At 58.4% G+C, this 19,262-nt stretch overlaps 1 protein-coding gene across 1 annotated transcript in view; it reads left to right on the top strand.

The window, feature by feature from the left end:
- TG (thyroglobulin) overlaps window positions 1-19,262 on the top strand; it is a 150,607-nt gene that overhangs the window by 62,834 nt on the left and 68,511 nt on the right. The window contains exons 37-42 of the mRNA XM_012722900.1: window positions 8,712-8,846; window positions 10,578-10,742; window positions 14,280-14,499; window positions 15,859-15,952; window positions 16,267-16,417; window positions 19,105-19,260. Coding sequence (XP_012578354.1) covers window positions 8,712-8,846; window positions 10,578-10,742; window positions 14,280-14,499; window positions 15,859-15,952; window positions 16,267-16,417; window positions 19,105-19,260 — 921 coding nt within the window. The remainder of the gene's footprint in view (window positions 1-8,711; window positions 8,847-10,577; window positions 10,743-14,279; window positions 14,500-15,858; window positions 15,953-16,266; window positions 16,418-19,104; window positions 19,261-19,262) is intronic.

The following is a 19,262-nucleotide window of genomic DNA, read 5'->3' as shown; positions in this document are numbered from 1 at the left end:
CTGGAGCGGCTCTGATGGGTCCGGCTCTGCCAGTGGTGGAGACCCCTCGCCGCAGGTGGTGCGGGAAATGCTGCCCGCGATGGCACAGTGCACGGCTGTGCAGCTGTACGTGTGTGCCCGGCAGGCAGGTGGCTGCTGTCGCTGAGTGAGTGGGTCTGGGTGCACTGTTAGACCTCAGAGCTGCAGGAGACACGCTCCTTCCCCCAGCGGCGCCCTGGCCAGCCCCGGTGCTGTGCATCCCCTACCAAGGACCTGCTTAACTCATTCAAGCGAAAGCCCATTCAAGATGGATCCACCGTTTGCATTTGCTCTCGGTCAGCTCTCCCTTTAAAGGAAGTTTTTGAAATTCCTTGCTTAGCTATAGAAGATTTTTCCTTTCAGCCTAGAACCAATCAGATGCCACATGACCCAAATGTAGCTCCAGCAGTACTTGAGGAGAGGGAGCTGACCTTGGCATCGCCCCACCTTCTTCCCCGTCGCCAGCCTGCCTCCACCCTGGGACATTTTCCTCAGCTCCGTGCCTCCCTTCTGGACCCGCCATGCCCAGCAGGGCTCTCTGATGTAACAGGTGGTTCCTCTTTCCTTCCCACCCCGGCCGCCGCTCTGGAGTAGAAGGACCTTGCCGGTTTCTCATTTCATTCCCTACTGCCATGATGGAGGCTTTGGCGAAACGTAATGGCGTGTGAATAGCAGGGTAATTCATACTCAGGTGAAAATGGTTGATATTATTTTGGGATAGTGTAGTCCCGAAGAATATACTTGGGGTTCATGCTCTACAAGATGGGTCATCCACAAATATTTCATTTCTAAAAGTGGAAATTCAGACCCTTTCGCAAGCAGCCGGGGGAATATTTGTCTGCCTGTGCGCCCCGTCATTCCGTGTAGCTGACTTTGAGTTCAGCCCTCTGTATAGAGTCCACCCACCCGGGTGGTGGATTTCCTTGAGTTGTAAGGATCGTAGTAATTTTACCTAATGACAAAAATAGTAAAACTCTGTGACAGTGGCCAATGCGTCACACAGCTGTTTATTCCTAATAACTCCTTTGGCCATTCCGAGCTTATTCTTTCTGCCAAATTGTGCCTTCCTTGGTGGAACTGAAACCAGTCTATGGGAAGCAGTCAGTCACCTTCTCTCGGTCACCAGCCACGTCTGGGAGGGGAGAGGGTTGCCGGCGGGGGTGGGGGGCAAAGGTGGGCTTGGGCATGGGCAGAACACTGTTGTCCAGGGAGGTGGGGGAGGGGGTTGGGGCTGGGTCAGGGGAGGCATTGCTAGCTCTGTGGTGCTGGAGATGGAGGGGTGCCTTGGGCGATTCCCACGTTGTGGGGGTGGCTTCAGTGGCTCTAAGTAAGTTTGACTTTATGTTTTCAGTGCTCGTAATTCTAATGATGGGCTCTACCATGCTTTAAGGTGTGTTTCTCCCCCTTCCTTTTTGTGATGACTTAATCTCTGGTCAGGCCGAAGGCGCTTGGCCGGTGTCTGCAGGGGCAGAGGAGGGGATCGAACTCCAGTTCTGTCCCTGCTGTGTCTGCAGGGTGAGTCACTGCACTGCGCTGAGCGTCCTTGCCTGGGGCAGCGTGTGTCCCAAGCACGCAGCCCGTCTGCCCTGAGCCTTTGTATGAATGTGGGAGGGGTGGAGGAGGGGGAGTTCACTTATCAGGGTCAGACTTCTGGAGAGAAGTCAGAGTCAGCCGGGGCCTTTAAATTTCCACCAGGCATTTCACTGGTGGTGAGCCTGGTGACCCGTCAGGAGGACTTGCAGGGAGGGCTGGCTTCAGTCTGCTGCAGGCGCCTGCTTTTCCTCCGTTAGGAATGTCCCTGCTGTGTCTTTGAAGCTGACGGTCAGCAGCGGGCTGGGCCATCCCAGATGTCTTTGGAAACTTCTCCCCATGTCAGACATGCCACTAAAAGAACCACTTCTTGAATCTGGAGTTGAGTCACAGGGAAAGAGGCAGTTGTGGAGGGGCCCGAGGGGCTGCCTGGCTCCCGTCCTCAGTTGGGCCTTTGCCTGTTCTCCACAGTCACTTGACTCCGGGTCGGTCCCTTGTGCAACGGTGATGCCGGGGCACTCAGCCGACGTAGTGGGCACTCGTGACAGTGTAGGTGGGTGTTTCGTAAGCTGTAACGCACCACACAAAAGCGAGATAATTTGAAGTCAGTTGTCCACTACGTGTTCCCTGGGTGATCCAACGATCAGCGAAATCAACCCAGTCAATACTTATTTAGCAAGGTAGTTTAATACGTGATGATTTTAACGATAATCTTTGCAGGGATTAAAAAAAAAAAAGAATCCATATCCCGTTTCTTCTGCATTAATGAGGCACTCGCGAGTTAATCCGAGGTACCTTCTGGCTGGGCAGCTGGAGAGCGCGGCCTGGGCCGAGTGCAGTGCGCAGGGTTGCAGTGGGAGCTGAGCAGCTGCCACCTCCCCAGGACAGTGCCGCCCAGCATGGTAGCGGGGCCCGGGGAGGCGAGGTTGAGGACGGCCGGCACAGACTGTGAAGGGCGCGAGCGAGTGACCAGGCGTGCACAGTGGGGGCGAGGCGCCGGGAGGCTGATGGCCAGAAGGACGTGCCGGGCAGGGGACGTCCTGGGAGGGTGAGGACCCTGCGTCCAGGCACCACGGTGGGGAGGGTGCTGGGGCTCAGGCTTGCCGAGGCCGGGGCGTGCGTCTCCGAGGTGCAGCTGCAGGAGGCCGGCCCAGGACAGAGGCTGCATCACCGCGCAGACCACGCGCTCGCCTTAGGCAGTGGGGTGGAGGGAGACACCCTGGACTAACCTTTCATTCCAGCGGGCAGGGGAATTTCTTGCTCCCTCCCTCTGCCTCATTCTTTTCAACGTTTTCTTGCTTGCTTGTTTTCTCAACTCTAAATGGTCATTAACTTATTAGTGCATGACAACGGCCCCTTTGTGAGTGTCAGCATATTGTTCTAGGTAACTCTGTCTCCTGTATGTTGGATAATAATGGGAGGATGGCTGCGGTGATGCCAATGTCCCCTCCATTAGTGCCCTGCAGACATCACACTTTCTAGGTGCAAATCCCTGCAAAGGTCTTGGCCTTGGGTGGGTGGCAGGGGGGGAGCTGAGTGGCTCCTGAGGGACTTAGCTGGAACCCAGAGCCAAGGTGGATGAGCTGCTGCTGTCGCTGACTGGACTCACCACCGCCCGGAACCGGTGCTGATGCAGGTTGGCATCCTGCTGAATGGGGGTGCTGTGCAGTTTCCAGAACTGCAAGAAAGAACCAGAACAAAACTGGATAGTGGGACCTAGAGCAGCCGACAGTATTTCAGCACTGAGGCAGTGACCATCGCTGCTTTGTTAAAGAACTTTAAGTTCTTTAGCCAGGAAGGAAGGGGTTCTGCCATGAATCATAGTGTGGCAGTCTTTTGCCCGCCAGCTGGGTGTTGTGGGGGACTCGTTCCTAGTGAAAGAATCAAAACTGCCGCCTGAGATGCCTGTGGGAGTTTTGGACCCCAGAATGCAGACCCGCCACCCGTCTCAGCCTATCATGACCCTGTCTCCCGGGGCTCCTCCTGAGGTCCTGGAGTTAGGGCTTCAGAGTAGGAGTCTGGGGGACACAGTTCGGCTGCCCCCCCTTGGGCCCTTGGCAAGCTCTGGAGTTGAAATGTGTCCACACGTGGGCTGCTAGAGGCTCACTCCCTCGCGGAGTGAGAAATGTGCGGAGAGCCCGGGGTCGTGCCGGGTGGAAGAGCTTCTCTCTGAAGCGATGTTAACCGACAGGCACCTCTGGCCCCTTGCCCAGCTTCGCACCATCGCAGATGGCAAGGGTGCCTTGTCTGCATCATCGTCTTCCTGTTATCAGAGGGGCGTCTGCTTTTTTCTGATGTCAGCAGAGCAAAGAGAGATGGGTGTGATGTGGTCCTGGCTTGGAGACAGTGTTTGGTGAGCAGCGTGGGCGTCTGGCACCAGGCCCGGCCCACAGCGCACGGCTTCTGCCTGCGGCGAGGCCTGGTGGCCGAGGCTGCCCCGTGTCAGCCCCGTCACGCTCCACGTGGCCCCAGGTCACCGTGGTTGGCTGCCGCCTGCAGTGCCTGAAGACTCCTGCTCTTTGCCCCAAGCAGCCAGCCCGGTGTGGCACCCTCCAGCCCTTCCCTAGCCTTTCCCTGTTGAGGGTGAATCATGGTGCTCAGTGCTGAGGGGGGCCGGGGTCCTGTGGGCTCTGGTGAGGACAGTGTGAACCTCACATCTTTCTCATGCCTGGGAACTGCTCTCTCCATTGCTTTCCTCTTGGCAATTCTAACACAGAGCCTGTACTCTCTTCATGAGAAATGAGTCTGGATTAAAAAAAAAAATTGTCTCTCCAATCCACCCATGCCCCACCCCCTCCATCCTTTCCCCTGTTCCCCCCATACCCATTATCTTCTCTTTTTATGCCAAGTTCATTTTAAAAAATTTGTCTATTATTTGCATGCCATGTTTTTGATATTTATATTCCACAGATGTGTGAAACCATCCAATATCTACTTTTAACTTCTTGGCTGATTTCACTGAGCATAATCACCTCAAGGTCCTCCATTTTGTGCCAAATTCCAGCACATTTCCTTCTTCACGGCTGTGTACTATTCCACAGAATATGTGCTCCAAGTTTCTCTGTCCTTCGTTGGTTGAAGGGCACTTGGGTTGGTCCCATGATTTGACAGGTGTAAACAGCACTGCTGTGTATATAGGTGTGGCAGGATATTTTCATGTCAAATTGCTCGCGCTGTTTGGAAAGACACCTAGGGCATGGGTCTGGGATGATTTGAGCGGAGAAGGGAGGACTCGCCATTTGCCTCTGACTGGACAGTTCAGTGCTTGGCTCTGATTCAGAGACCCTGGAGGATCGTTCCCGTCCCCAAATCTCACAGAAGAGATGTGCGCCCAGCACAGAGCTGCCCTTGATTACCAGCCAGCCAGCCAGCTGGGCCCTTTCCCTGTGGTGCTAGCATGACCTTGCGGTTCCGTGGGTTTTAGCTATTTCTAGTGGCTGGAATTACTCTGTGCAAGCCTTGAAATGAAAATGAAACCTTCCCTCTTGTGACTGATGTCTGAGAATGAAGGGAGGCAGGAGGAAAGGAAGAAGCAGAAAGGGAATTTCTCGTTTTCTTCTGTATATTGATGGAAAATTTTCAAATCCATTCTAAATTCTAATGATATCTGTATATAATCACACACACACATACGCACACATACGCACACACACGCACACACACGCACACACACACGTGCGTATTTACCTTAGTTGTCTTTGAAAGAGCGCACAGAGCCTCCTGGAAGGACCAGAGGTACATGCTGTCCCCAGAGCCTGCCGACGCTGCGTCGTGGAGGCCCCAAGCTGCCCACTTCCCTCTGCTGCCTTCTGCTGGCCCTCCCCCTGCACCCCTCCCTCAGCCACCTAGTGGGCTTAGCACCGCAGGCCTGTCCTAGGCTCCGACACTGACCTGCTGCTCTGTTTTTGACAATTCACCTGAAGATCTGGGTGATCACGTGAGTTCATTCCTTTTGTAAAAAATTTAATTGCAATTTATTGTTTCAAATGTCACTGATGTGTGCAGAGATATACCTTGGGGGGCACAGCCTCACACCTCCATAGGTGCTCATGCCTCAGCCCCCTCCACCGAAGCCCCAGGGCCAACTCCGCTAACCTGTCTCCAGATGGCTGGCTGGCTGGGGGGCGGGGGTGGGGGGCGGAGGGGAGACACTGCTTGCTCTGTTCCTCGGGGGGCTCCAGACTAATAGGGTGCTTGCCCTGAGAAAATTGACATGCTTTTGCTTAAAGCAGTGCCGCCTGCACTTGGCATTAACATAACATTTGTGGGGACCCACACAGGGGTGGAAGCGAGTGGCTCTGAAGCCAGATTTGATTCCAGCCAAGCTTTGCCACTAACTAGACACCTGGACCAGGGCACATGGCACTACCCCTCCAAAAACTGCGTTCTTATTTGTAAAAAGACAAAGTGTTGTTTGTTTTTTTTTTAAGATTTATTTATTTATTCGTACAGAACTTGGGTACAGGCCAGAGATGCAGAGGGTGAGAGGCTTCACCAGAGACAGAGTGGGGAGCAGAACAGGCAGATCGATGAAGCACACTGCTGAGGGGAGCAGCGGGCGGGTCAGGAGAGGTCTGCCACGCCATGTGGTCACCTCCGGGGCAGGTGGGGATCGAACTCATGCGGAAGTGGCTTCAGCTTCTTAGTGCAGTGCTTTAACCCGCTGCGCCCCCAGGGAGGGCCCAAGACAAAGTGTTTTTAATTAAAAAATGCGCCCCAAAATTAGGTTTATTTTTCAATGCAACCCCTTGTATTTTTGTCCCCACCCCTGGGTCTTCCCTGCCCTCGCCTCAGCCTCATTTCGGTTATCGGTGTCTGCCAGGTTGTTTTGCTCTGTCAGGTCACCGGCTTTGGTTTCAGACTTGCCGCCTTCGGCTGTGTGGCTTTCAGCCAGTCCCTCTGGGCCCCGCTTGCCTGTCTGTGGAGTGGGCGGGGTTGCTCACTGCGCTGGAAGATGGCTGGGCAGAGTTGCTGATGGCGTGTGTAAGCTCTCTGTCTGCCCGAAGGGAGCCCTGTCTCTAGGGTCTCTGGTCCCAGAGGGAAGGGGCAGCGTGAACCGCGAGGCCACTGGGTTTCACTTCCTTGCAAGCCCTGTTTCCCCTCTGCACACACCGGGGCACCTGCCTCCAAGACCGGTCCTCCAAGGCCTTAGTGCTGCGTTGAACGCGCTTGTCTCCGCAGCGTGAAAGGCAGCAAGCTGCGCCACCATCACAGCGGCGGGGCCGGGTCAAGGGTGTGCGCGTGCTCCCTGCAAGGAGGCTGGCTTGTCACCCTGCATCCGGGAGGACGCCCAGGCGGCCCTCAGCACAGCGGACACGGAGCACAGGGACACGCGCAGCTCTCACCATGCTGGCGGCTGTGGCCTGGCTTTGGGGAGAGGCCTGTGGCCTTGGGGAGAATGCCTCTGTGGTCTGGGGAGGTCTTTTTCTCAAGTGCATTGTTCACTTTAGAAATATGCTAATGGATATCCCAAAGGAACTTCATTAAAACATGACAAATGGCTTTGGATAATGAGCCAAACATAATAAGTACTCAACATGAATAGAACTACCAAGAGGAGGCAAGAAATAACTTCGGGCGACTTTCACAGCAGGCTATACGCTGCGTTCTGTCCGCATGCATTAAGCACACGAGCGTGACATGGTTCCATGCACTGACGTGACTGCTTTTAAGCATCAGGAGAGCAGAGCTGCTGACACGTTGCCAGAGAAGAGCGAGGAAAGCAGCGACCACCAAGCAACATGCATTTGCATGTGTGATTACTAGGCGCCAGCTCGGCACTTTGAATTCAGAGGGAAATGATTTTTCCCAGGAAGTGTTGCTGACATTGCAAGCTACAAAATATATTTTAAACAGAAGAAAACAAACTAAAATGAAAACTATTCACGAAACTGCAGATGAGGTTTGGGGGCAGATTCAGCCTTAGGGGAGTCTGGGGGGAAGCGAGGAGCTGTGCGGGCTCCTGAGTCGAGCCTGGGCCTGGCCTGGCCCGATGCCCGTGTGAGCACCCGGCTGTGTGTGCCCGCCTGGCTCCGCGGCTGTGTGGCGTGGCGCTCGTGGCCCAGTAGCCGTGGCGCTCGTGGCCTGGTAGATGTGGCCTATGTGGCGCGCAGCCCACGTGGCCCACGTGGCGCCCTCAGTGCCAAGTGCCGTGGTGCTGCTGGGCTCTGGGCAAATAGTGAGCTCTGCCAGAATGCTGCCAAGCTCCCCCCTCTTCTCATGCTCCACCCCATTTTTGCATTTGCAGAAACATGTTCTCAAGAATTTTCATGAGCTGCGTGAACCCTGGTGTTGGATTTGCAGGACAGTACTAGCTCGCCCCAGGGGGTCCAGCCAGCTGAGGGGAGGGGCAGGCGGGGGCTGTGGCAGAGACTTGGCTCCGGGTCCCCAGTGGTGACAGAACAGACAGCCGCCCTCACTTTGCAGATGCACTTCACCCTTTTCCCAGACATCCCCCTGAACATGGGGCGAGGCCCAGGCTTCCATTTCGGGCCCTACCAGGCAAGTGAACCCCTCAAGTCCTGGCACATCTGCACTGACACTGCAGTGCACGTGCCTTCTGGAACTCCCCGCGCCACTGGCGTAGCCACCATGTGCCCAGGGCTGGTGCTGAAAATAGCGTCAGCGAGGAAGCTAAGGAGGCGCAGCCGGGGGTCTCGGCAGGGAGGCCGGGGCCCCTCAGGAGACAGCCCTGACTCTGAGGGTGTCTCCACGGCTCCCGGACCAGTGTGGGGGTTCACCGCCTATTGCCGGGCTGTGTAATTATGTTATGTGGTGGCTTTTCTGGATAACCATTCCCCCCTCTCTCTCTGGCCTTTGAGTACAGGTTGTTCTCTACTCTACTGACTGCCGAACTAGTGACCCCCTGTGTTTCAGGTGGTGAGGGACAGGTTGGATACAGGTGCTTGGCTTTTGGTAGAGCCGAGAGCTTGGTGCTATCAGAAACAAAGCCACCCACCCCCTCCCCCGCCACAGACACACCCTGTGGATATATTTTTGGCTCATAAAAACTCTCGTGGGATGGAGCGTAGGATAAAGGAAGGACTCCTGTGGGAGTGGAGGCCACGAGGAGGGCCCTGGAGGCCCCTGGGGCGCTGGGTGACATGGCTGCCCTCACACCCAGTGAGCGCGGTGTGGCTAACCTTCCCTGCCTTCTCCCCTAGTCACTCTGGACGCGTGGCAGTCGCTGGACCTCTCTTCAGCCGTCATTGACCTGTCCACCAGGAGCTTGGATGTGGTCCACGTCAGCACTTCCACGCCCAGCGACTTCTCTGCTGCCCGTGACCTCTGTCTGTTGGGTAAGGGGAATTCCCATGCCCACATGGGATGTGATTGGGAGGAGGCTTCATTCACACCTGTATGTGTCCAGATTGTGGCCTCAGAAACACCTGTGAGGCTCCACGAAAACCTGGGGATCCTGGCAGGAGGGAGTGGAGCTAGGGGCGTGGACTGTGGAAGGAAGCCCCCCCGCCCCTCACGGTCAAGGTCTGCAGTGGGCTGTGCCAGCCAGAAAGTGAGGGAGAGCAGAGAGGGACGTGGGGGTAACCTGGGGCAGCTGTGACCGCTGTCCACGTTCAGGGAGGACTGTCTCGTTGAGGAGGAAGCTCTGAGCGGTCTTGAGGCAGAGCAAGACTAGTGGCGAAACTCCAAATTTCAAGATTTGTAATGCAGTGTTAGGAAGAACTTTCTATTTTGGCAAAGCTTTGCCGGGAGGGCTCCCGGTCACTCATGTAAAGGCCACTTGGTCAGTTTACATGAATGCTCTACAAAGACTTCAGCGTCTGAACGGACTTCACATTAGGAACTTTGTTTTTTTAAAAGATTTATTTATTTATTCGTACAGAACAAGGCTACAGGCCAGAGATGCAGAAGGTGAGAGGATTAACCAGAGACAGAGTGGGGAGCAGAACAGGCAGATCGACGAAGTCCACTGCTGAGGGGAGCAGCGGGCGGGTCAGGAGAGGTCTGCCACGCCATGTGGTCACCTCCGGGGCAGGCGGGGATCGAACTCATGCTGAAGTGGCTTAAGCTTCTTTGTGTTGTGCTTTAACCTGCTGCACCACCAGGGAGGGCCACATTAGGAACTTTTATACTCACTCCTCCACTTCCGAGAGTCTCTGAGCCCCCTCTCCTACAGAGTTGGAGAACAGCCTGAGCATCTCACAGACGGGGTCACCGCGGACGAGCTGCGTGGCACACAGGCCTCTGAGAAGGCCGCTAGTGCTCACACGGCTCAGTCACGTGAAGCCATGCTCTCTTCCGAGCTGTTCTTAGCACTGAATACCCGGCGCTCATGAATCATTTAAATTGTCCAGTGCAGGGCCTGACACACATGGTAAAGGACATAGCCCTGGCGAAACGTGGTGGGCGTGATGAGGGAGGCGCCCAGGGAGATGATGCTGAAGAGGAAGGCAGTGATGAGAACATGGGAAGCCTTGCGGTGTGCTTCGTCCTGAGGCCAGTGGGAGGTCACCGAGGCACCTTAACCAAGGGAGAGAACACCTTTGCTAATTGAATAAATGACCCAAAGTTGATTGTTGTCTGGAAAATAGACTGATGGTAGGGTTGGGCTCCCTGTCACCATGGCTTCACCCCCAGCCTCTAGCACAAGCCCCAGCATAACCTTCAGTTCACCCCCAGCCTCTAGCCTGGGAGGTACAGTAGGTGAGCCAATGAATCCGACCAGCTCACGCACGTGTGGGTACACTCCAGGATGCATGGGTTCACGCTGGGGCGGGGGGGGGGTGGCTGCCTGCCTTGGGGTCCTTCTCTATTGGCTGAGCTCACAGAGAGGAGACTGCAGAGGAGAGCCCACCGGGGGTCTTCTCCCCCACTTCACTCCTTCCTGGCAGGCACCCCAGTTATCTTAGGATGGCGGGGTGGGTGGGTCGACGTTCGCCGATCCGTGGACACACGATGGGATAGATGCGTGGCTGGAGTGGGGTCTGCATTCATGGGTGCATGGCTGGTGGACGCATGCCGGGGTGACGTTTGTGAGACGCAGCCTCGTCTCTTCCCGCCGCGCGTAGAGTGTTCCCGCCACGAGGCCTGCCGCGTCACCACTCTGCAGACCCGCCCTGGCGCTGTGCGGTGTGTGTTCTACGGGGACACCCAGAGGTGCGCGCACAGCCTGCGGGCCCAGAACTGCCGGCTTCTGCTCCGCGAGGACGCCACCCACATCTACCGGAAGCCCAGTAAGTGCAGGCCTGCACCTCTGTGGCCCTTCTGGGGCCTGGGTGGGACCCTCTGAGCAGGAGGTAGCTTGTGGGCAGCGACGTTCGAGGTTCTTAGGGAAAGTCTGTGAAAATTATCCTGGAGGGACGAGGAAGGTAGAAACCTTACTTCCAAGTTTGACTTTTTTTTTTTTTTTAAAAAGATGTATTTATGCATATAGACCTGGAGTACAGGCCAGAGGAGCGGGCCAGTGAGAGGAGTCACCAGAGACAGTGGGGAGCAGAACAGGCAGATCGAGGAAGCCCACTGCTGAGGGGAGCAGCGGGCGGGTCAGGAGAGTCGTGCAATGTGGGTCACCTCCTTGGCCGCGAATCAAACTGCTGCTGAAACTGCTGCTTCGTAGTGCTGCGCTTTAACATTGTGCCACCAGGGAGGGCCTCTATCTTAAGCTTTCTCTGGGCAGCCTTTCTTCTTTATTCCCTGAAGTTACAGAAGGAGTTTTAGCCTTCGAGGTCCTTAGGAAAAGTATGAAGTGCTTGGTGCCTGTTGAGGTGCCTAATGTCTCTTGGTCCTCACCTTGGCCCCATGAGGCGGCAAGAGGGGGGTCTTCTCCTCCTCCTGCTGTGGCGATCAGGAGGCTTTGGCCCAGAGAGGCTGATTTACTTCTCTGAGCGCACACAGCACAGGGACAGAGACAGGTCTCCTGAGTTCCAACACCTGACCGCCCATGGCGAGCCCTGTGTGTGTGTGTGGGGGGGGGTGCGGGGGAGGGCAGCTGCTTCTGCTTCACTTTAATTTAAAAACATCCAGGAAGGGGCCATTATGTCAGACGTTGTGTCAGGTGTTGGGGCTGCAGAGGTGAAGCAGCCAGCAGAGCGCAGCTTATAAATCCACCCTGCGTGAAATCTGTAAAAGCAGCGGGACAGGAAGCAGGGGACTGGGGCTTGGGGGTCTCACCTCCCTCACGAGACACGGTTACTGGATGAAACTGATGGCTTTTTAAATACGTTGGCCAGGTCTGCCATTTCATCCTCTAGAACGCAGTTTGCAAACGTTCTCTGCTAAGGCCAGATGGCAATTACCCCGGGGGCCTCCTGACTACCCTGTGCTGTGGTGGCAGGAAGCCAGCCTGGGGCCACGCCTCACTGTCATGGCTGTGTGCCGATACAACCTCGAGTATAAAGCCAAGAGGGCCTTGGCTCCATCAGGGGGCCTCGGGCTTGTCTTGACCTAGCGAGAACCGGCTTCTCTCCGCCCCCTCCACCACCTAGGCCTTCACACCAAGAGTGTTTCCAGCCTGGAACATTTTGATCTCTGTGTTGGAGTCTTGGGCTCTCAAACTCAAGGCCTGTCTGCTCCGGGCATTGACTCGATTCAGTCAAGTCAGATGGGCTTGGGCGTCTCAGCAGCACAGCCGCTGACCCACGTGGCAGCCACGCCATCACTGGCCCTGGGAACCCCATGAGCCAGCTGCTCTCATAGGGCCGCGGGTCTGGAATTCAGTGGCAAACGCTCCCCGTGGCCGAAGACCGGGTCTGTGTAGACTCGTGCATAGCCCAGGTGCACTCACAGCTACCAAGAATTTTTGAACCGGAGTCCCATGGCCTCCGCATGCGGATATTCTGGAAAGAAGCCTCCGTTTTTGCAGAGGACTCCGCAGGGAGAATTCCATCTAACGCTGTCCTTATGCTGCTGGCGTCCAGGCTGGGTTTCATCAGCCTCTGGAGGAGGCCGCGGCCCAGTGCGCCTGGGAAAATGCTCTTGCATTCCCTCGAAATTCTTTGGCTTTTACATTTTCCACCTTCCCCCCTCCGCCCTTTGGATGGTGCCACGTTCACGCATGGGGCTGTTCCCTGCCGGGAAAATGAGCCAGAGAACCGGCTCCAAGGTTCCGCTACTTCAGCACCCACGAGGGAAGGCGCCTGGCCCCGGGACTTGGATTCCTCCGTGTGAGAAGGACCTCGGCTGACTGCAGACACCCCTCCTGTAGGAGGCCAGGCTGAAAGGCAGCGGCCGTTTCCTGTTAACTCCTTCTGAGTTTCCCTTTTGGGTCTGACCCACGTGCTGGTGTCTGCACAGAGCACCTCCCTCCCTCCTTTCCTCTTTGCCTTCCTCAACCGCTCATCATTCATCCTTCCCTCGGTCACGTGGCCAGTCGGCCAGTGGCCAGGCACTGGGCTTAGGACGCTGCAGGCCAAGAGCACGTGGCCCTGGGGTCTTCGCACTGGAGAGACGGCCGTGGTTCCTATTTGCAGGTTCCCCACAGTAAAGGGTCTTTAACATACCACAGGTCGGCGTCACGCCCCACCCTGGCCACCCACCGGTTCGCCCCCAGTGGCCTGCAAGCTGGACGCCACCCTGGCACTGTACTGCTGGCTTTTGGGTCCTGTAACTCTTCATGGGGGGCTGTCCACTGCAGGATGTGTAGTGGCCACCCCAGCCTGCGCCCCACAGAGGCCAGTAGCCTCTCCCCACCTTTGACAAGCAGCAGTGTTCCGAGCCTCGCCCCGTGTTCCCGGCGACAGAACCAGCTCGAGCGGGCCACTGTGTTGTACCGAGTCTCTGAGGGCCGGGCAGCTCTGGACGCGATGTCACTGGGGCACAGAGAGGCGCCAGGGCCCTGGGGCGGGGGCAGGGGGGCCTCTTCATCTGTGCTGGCTGTTCCCTGCGTGAACGGGGCATGTCTCGGGTCCTGTGACGTGGCTTTGGCCCTGAGCCAGAGCCCACTGGGGTTATTGTCTCTGGGGTAAGGCCCCTGTGGTAGAGGAGATAAGACAGGGCTGCAGGTGGCAAGGATGGGCATCAGCATGACGAGGAGGGGCTGGGCCGGGCAGGGGAGGTGGGTGCCCTGGCTGGCCTGCGCCAAGGGGCAGCAGAGGCCAGAGCGGAACCCCAGCCTGACCTGTGTGAAGGCAGGTGGGCAGACTTGGGGTCCAGGTGGGTATGGCGTTGAGCCACCTTGAGATGCAGGTGGCATCCCGCCCTCCTGGGCCCTGAATTCTATTTCCTCCCCAGTGAAAGACAAGTACCCAGTTGTTTACCTGCAATTCTGAAATTCAAAATTAAAACAAAAATGGGGGGCGGCAGGGAAAGCAAACTTGTTCGGTGGAAAGTTCTCACTTGGCATGAAGAAATTATGCCTTTGTCTTCTCCTCTGCTCGTGAATCACCGCCGCCTCCCCTCACTCAGCGGCTGCGTTTGAGCACCAGGCTCCATGCCCGGCCCCAGACTCCCTGAGCACTGGCTGCCGCACCGCGAGTCCTGAGCCCTGGCTCTTGCCCCCTGGCCCGGGTTAGTCTCTGGGGGGAACCGGCGCGGTGACAGGCTGCGGACAGGGCGGTGCTGCGCATCCTCACCAGCTGGGAGAGATCGGCGGCCTTGGCTCTTGGCTCTTGATTTTTGTAGTTCACCTGGAACGCTAACTGGACTAGACCAGTACTGAATGCATCACTAACATTTTTTAAGTTGAGAAGACATGGTTCTGTTTCTTCAAGCGTATTCTGAATCCCTGTGAGTTGAACACTCCCCCCTTCTCCCAACCCAACTCCCTCCCACAGACACCCCTCTGTTCGGCTCTGGCCTGTCTGCGCCTTCTGTGACCGTCGCCACCCACGGGCAGCTGCTGGGCAGGTCCCAGGCCATCCAGGTGGGCACTTCATGGAGGCAAGTGGACCAGTTCCTGGGTGTTCCCTATGCGGCCCCACCCCTGGCAGAGAGGCGCTTCCGGGCCCCGGAACCCTCGAACTGGACAGGATCCTGGGATGCCACCCAGCCACGGTAAGTGTTAGGGGGAGTGTCACTGGGTGAACGGCCAGAGATGCCCTAGCCCTCCTAATCCCTCAAAGTGACACTTGATGCCGCAGTGGCACAGTGGGCGAGGAGTGTCCTGGGGAAGGTGGCCAAGGCTCTCCCAGCATCAGTTACTCAATGCTACATTTCCCCTGGGAAGTCCATTTGGTGATGGAGCAGTGGACTCTGCTCCATGCAGTGACTCGGGACCCAGAGCACGGGGCGCTGCCTCTCAAGCAGGATCCTTTGGCCATTGCATCCGTAACAAAGGCTAGGCAGGAGCCTGCGGTAGGGGGTGGGGGAGGTGTTTCCCATGGACCACACCTTCAGGGGAGGCATGGTCACTCACCTCCATGTCATGCTGAGTTTCAGTGGGCTGAGTGTACAACAGAGAAGGAAAAGCACTGGAGCTAGTGAAAAAGTTCTTGTCAAGTGCATTTGTTCCCCCAAAGGGATAAGGTCAAAAGAAATTTTCAAAAATAGTGGGGAGGGAACAGGCACATCTTACTTCCTCCCCTCATCAACTCAGGTCGACAGCATCAGTTCACCCATTCCTTCCCGGGCAGACACCATTTGAAACAGTTGCCATTCTGGGAAAGATTTTGTGATTTTTTTAAATTTGAGCATGTTTGGGATACTCATGAACAGAGGACCCCACTCTCCTCTCCTCCCAGTTGCCCTTCTGTCCGGGTCTGTGGCTCAGGCCCATGGACGGGAAGAGTGGTGAGTGAGGAGGCTCTGGGTTCCTCCAGGCAAGGGATGATGAGGCTTAAGGGAGGACGGGACGGCAGATGTAGAAGTGCAGGAAGCTGTGGGGACCTCTCCAGCCGGGGGAGTGAAAGCAGCAGCCACAGCAGCAAGATGCTGTGCCAGGTGCGGCTGTGCCCGCCGGTCAGCTGAGGGGCTGTGGGTGGAGAGTAGTGAGAGCCTGGCTCACCGTCCAGTGCAGATGAGACTCGGGGCTGAGGCACGTGCCCTCTGGGCAGACCCCCGTTGGGCTCTCAGCGCTGGTGCCAGGAAAGGGCCCCCTCGGGCTCGGTGCTGATGGAGAGAGCAGTGTGGCGTTCCGGCCAGCGGTAGTCTGCACACCTGGAGCCAGGAAGGACCGATGTCCCACGTGTCGCTGGTCCGGCATCTTTGACTTGCGCCTTAACGTTGACCTGCGTGGTCCTGCCCAGGCCAGACGCAGGGACAGGCACCTGCTCGTCTTTGCATCGCCGCCACGTCCGTCTCCCACGGCCCTAACCCCAGTGGCCACAGCAGGGGCCCTGTGCCATGGTGCCGTGGACGGCGGGGAGGGAGTCCTCTGCCGCTGCTTGTTCCCTGAAAGTCGGGCTGTCTTCGCAGGGCCAGCTGCTGGCAGCCCGGCGCCAGGCCACGCGCGACCCCGGGGGTCAGCGAGGACTGCTTGTACCTCGACGTGTTTGTCCCCCAGAACCTGGTGAGTTCTAGAGCCCTCGTCCCCGCCCACAGCGCTGCCCTCATGCTGTCCCCTCCTCGGCGGCGGCAGCTCAGGCTCTGCTCTGGGCACTGTCCCGGCGGCGCTTGGCTTCGGGAAGAGCCGAGTGGCTGAGGCCTCCACGCCGCCTTCATGGGCCCCCCCGTGGCCGCTCCGAGCCCCCACAACCGTGCCTCGTGCACAGCTGACTCGGCCTCTGTGTCTGGGTCTGTCAGGTGAACAAGGGCCACAGGTCCGGTTCTGGGGTCCAGCTCTGGGGGTGACACCTCTAGCACCGCATTCTCCGACCTCCACAGGCCCCCAACGCCTCGGTGCTGGTGTTCTTCCACAACGCCGGGGCGGGTGGGGGGCTGCCGGGCCTCGACGGAGCCCTCCTGGCCGCTGTGGGCAACCTCATCGTGGTCACCGCCAGCTACCGAGTGGGCGTCTTTGGCTTCCTGAGTTCCGGTAAGCCCGGGCATTGGCGGGACGGCTGCCCCTCGGGCTCCCCTTTGTGCGTGACCAGGGCCCCTCCTCTTCAGAGCTCTGGTCCCCCCTAACCCAGCTGGGAACTCGGGGTGCCCCCTGGCCAGGAGGCCCACAGCAGACAGAGGGAGTCGCCGTGTGTGGAATTTACTGCGTGCGCGAAGCTGTTCCTAGGACGTTGTGTTTCAGCCGGTGATGCGCGTGTGGCTGAGTGTGAGATAGGACGCGGTGTGTGTGTGGTGTGTGCACACGTGTGTGGGGCCCCTGGAGGCTGGGCTTCGCCTGCTCGGGTAGGAGCAGAGCCGGGACCCCTCTACAGCTCGGGGTGCTTGGCGCACGGGGGCCGTCTCCTTGAGCCAGGGCCGCGTCGGTAGAGCCTCCTGCCAGTCTCTGTGGCCACCGCCTGTCCCTTGTTCCTCACAGAACTGAGGTGTGGACAGATCCCGGTGCCCCCTCCAGCTCCTCCATCTGCACCCCCACTGGTGGGACGGGCAGGCCAGGAGCTGCGACAAGATCCTTCCTTCTTCCTTTCCCGACGCTCAGTTTTCTCCCCCCTGAAGCGGGAAGTTCCGCTGCAGTCCTGGGCCCCTGTTTTCCAAGGAGCTCACTTGGGCCCCGACTGCCTGACCTGTGAGCGGGTGGGGGCAGGGGGCGCGGCCGGAGGGACGCATGCACGAGAGCGGGCATCGCGCAGGAGCAGAGGGCCAGGAGTGCTGGGGAGAGGTCTGGCCGGAACCCTGACAGGCTCAGGGCGTCTGTCCGCTCGCTGTGGCTGCCCGACGGGAGGTGGGGCCCCGTTGGGGCTTGTCCAGTGGGGGTGTCGTCAGAATCCCATTAACCCTGGGCTTTGGGAGGCTGATCTAGGGGTGTGAGAGTGGGGGTGCCCCCACCTGTTGTCACTGAAACGCAGCCGTGGGCGTCACCTTCTGGATGTGGAGGGCCGATCCTCAGCCGGCTCTTGGCTTCCGGCCTGGAGACAGGCACGTTCACCCTGACACAGGCTCCCCAGCTGCACCCTGCGGCGATGTCTCCAGCACTTCCAGAACATGTCAGGCATTTGCAGAAATTCTGAAAATCTCCCCCGCTGGCAGAGATATTGTGACTCCACGCTGGAGTCCTTGGGTGCTCTGGGAATTGGATGCAGGACTTGTCTATGTGGGAACAGGGGGTCTTGCTCGTGGACACGGAGTGCTGTTCATCATCACTCTGGTCTTGCGGCACCTGCTGTTTCCTGGGGACCTACTGTGCGCTGAGGGCTTTGGCACCACGGCAGTCTGGCAGGAAGATCGTGGTGACACAGGCCCAGAAGGGAACCTTGTGTCCCTGGGGGCTCATGGGCCGATGCGGAGCTGAGACCTGAGGGTGGCTGGGCCCGAGGGCACGGCCCAGCCAGGGGTGGGAAGCCCACGGGCCTCCTGTGGGCCTGGGAGAGGTGGGCTCGTGCCTGTGAGCAACTGATAGGCCTGGGTGGCTGAAGCCCAGGCACAGGAGAGGCCGGCAGCAGGGGTGAGCCTGTCCCCCAGGCCTCAGCCATGCTGGACAACTGAGGCCTTGTGCTGAAGGGGCGGGGGGGGCAGTGAGTGTGCCAGCGTATGTAAATGGGGTGCATGGGTGTGAGTGCTTGTGTGCACCCATTCATTCCATCACCGTGACGGTGATGTGTGTCACACACAGCAGGGGTGCACGTGTGTGGGCGTGCACGTGTGTGAGAGGGGGACAGAGTCGCGGTTAAAACAAGAAGTCCAGGGCCGGGTCCACTGGAGGGAGGGACGTGAGGATGCAGGAGGCCAGCGGGGAGCTTGGGGATGGCAGAGGTGGGAGCGTGGGGGAGCTGCAGCCTCTGGGGAAAGAGTGGGGTGCAGCAGCACAGGGGTGTCGGGGAAGCCTCGGGGGGCAGATGGGTGGTGCCAGGAGGCAGAGCTTCTTCCTGTGGGCTGAACGCATCCGAGACAGGCACCTGAGGGAAGAGGGGGCGGCTGGGCGCACCTCCAGTCCCCTGTGGGGGGCCGCCTGAAGCCCTGATCGCTGGTGTCCCCTAGATCAAAGCCAGGGAGCAGGGGAGTCCCGGTTCAGGGGACGGGGCCTGGCTTGGCGGGAGGACAGTGGAATCAGGGCCGTGGCCTGTGCTGTCCCAGGACACCAGGGACCCAGCCTGTTTGGCCACACTTTCTGTGTGTCTGAAGCATTTAATTCATAAAATTTTGCCAGACCGTGGACACGTATTTACTGAGTTCTCTGAATGAAGGAGGGAGACATGGACCGCCAAGATGGTCTGGGAGGGTGAGCAGGAGGGACCGGGCCCAGAGCCCCGCAGGCCTGGTCGTGGGCGGGGGAGAGACGTGGAGCGGGCAGGAGGTCCGAATCCTCCACCACGTGTCCCGCTTGTCCGTGGCCGACGGCAGCAGCCACGCTAGCTCCCGCCTCGCCACGTCGGCATCTGTCCGGCCCGGAGGCAGAGCTCTGAGGCAGGACCTCTCACGGCTGGCTCCTCACGCCGGCGAGGCTGAGCCGCAGCCACTGGCTGGGCTGCCCCGAGGCCTGCGCTCGCCACCGGCCCTCGCGTGGACGGCAGTCCTGACCTGGTGGGCAAGACTGGCCTCGGCCACAGTATGATAGTTAAATCCAAGTGGCACAGTCACAGAGTCAAAACATCTCTCTTCTTTCTGCAGGGTCCAGCGAGGTGAGCGGCAACTGGGGTCTCCTGGACCAGGTCTCGGCTCTGACCTGGGTGCAGACCCACATCGGGGCACTCGGCGGGGACCCTCGGCGCGTGACCCTGGCGGCCGCCCGCAGCAGCGCCGACGTGGCCAGCATGCACCTGCTGGGC

The sequence above is a fragment of the Condylura cristata genome, unplaced genomic scaffold (genome assembly GCF_000260355.1).
Source record: "Condylura cristata isolate star-nosed mole 26May11 unplaced genomic scaffold, ConCri1.0 scaffold00009, whole genome shotgun sequence".
In the NCBI taxonomy this organism is placed as follows: Eukaryota; Metazoa; Chordata; class Mammalia; order Eulipotyphla; family Talpidae; genus Condylura; species Condylura cristata.
Note: the sequence above shows the minus strand (reverse complement) of the source record. Positions and strands in the feature narration are given on the sequence as shown.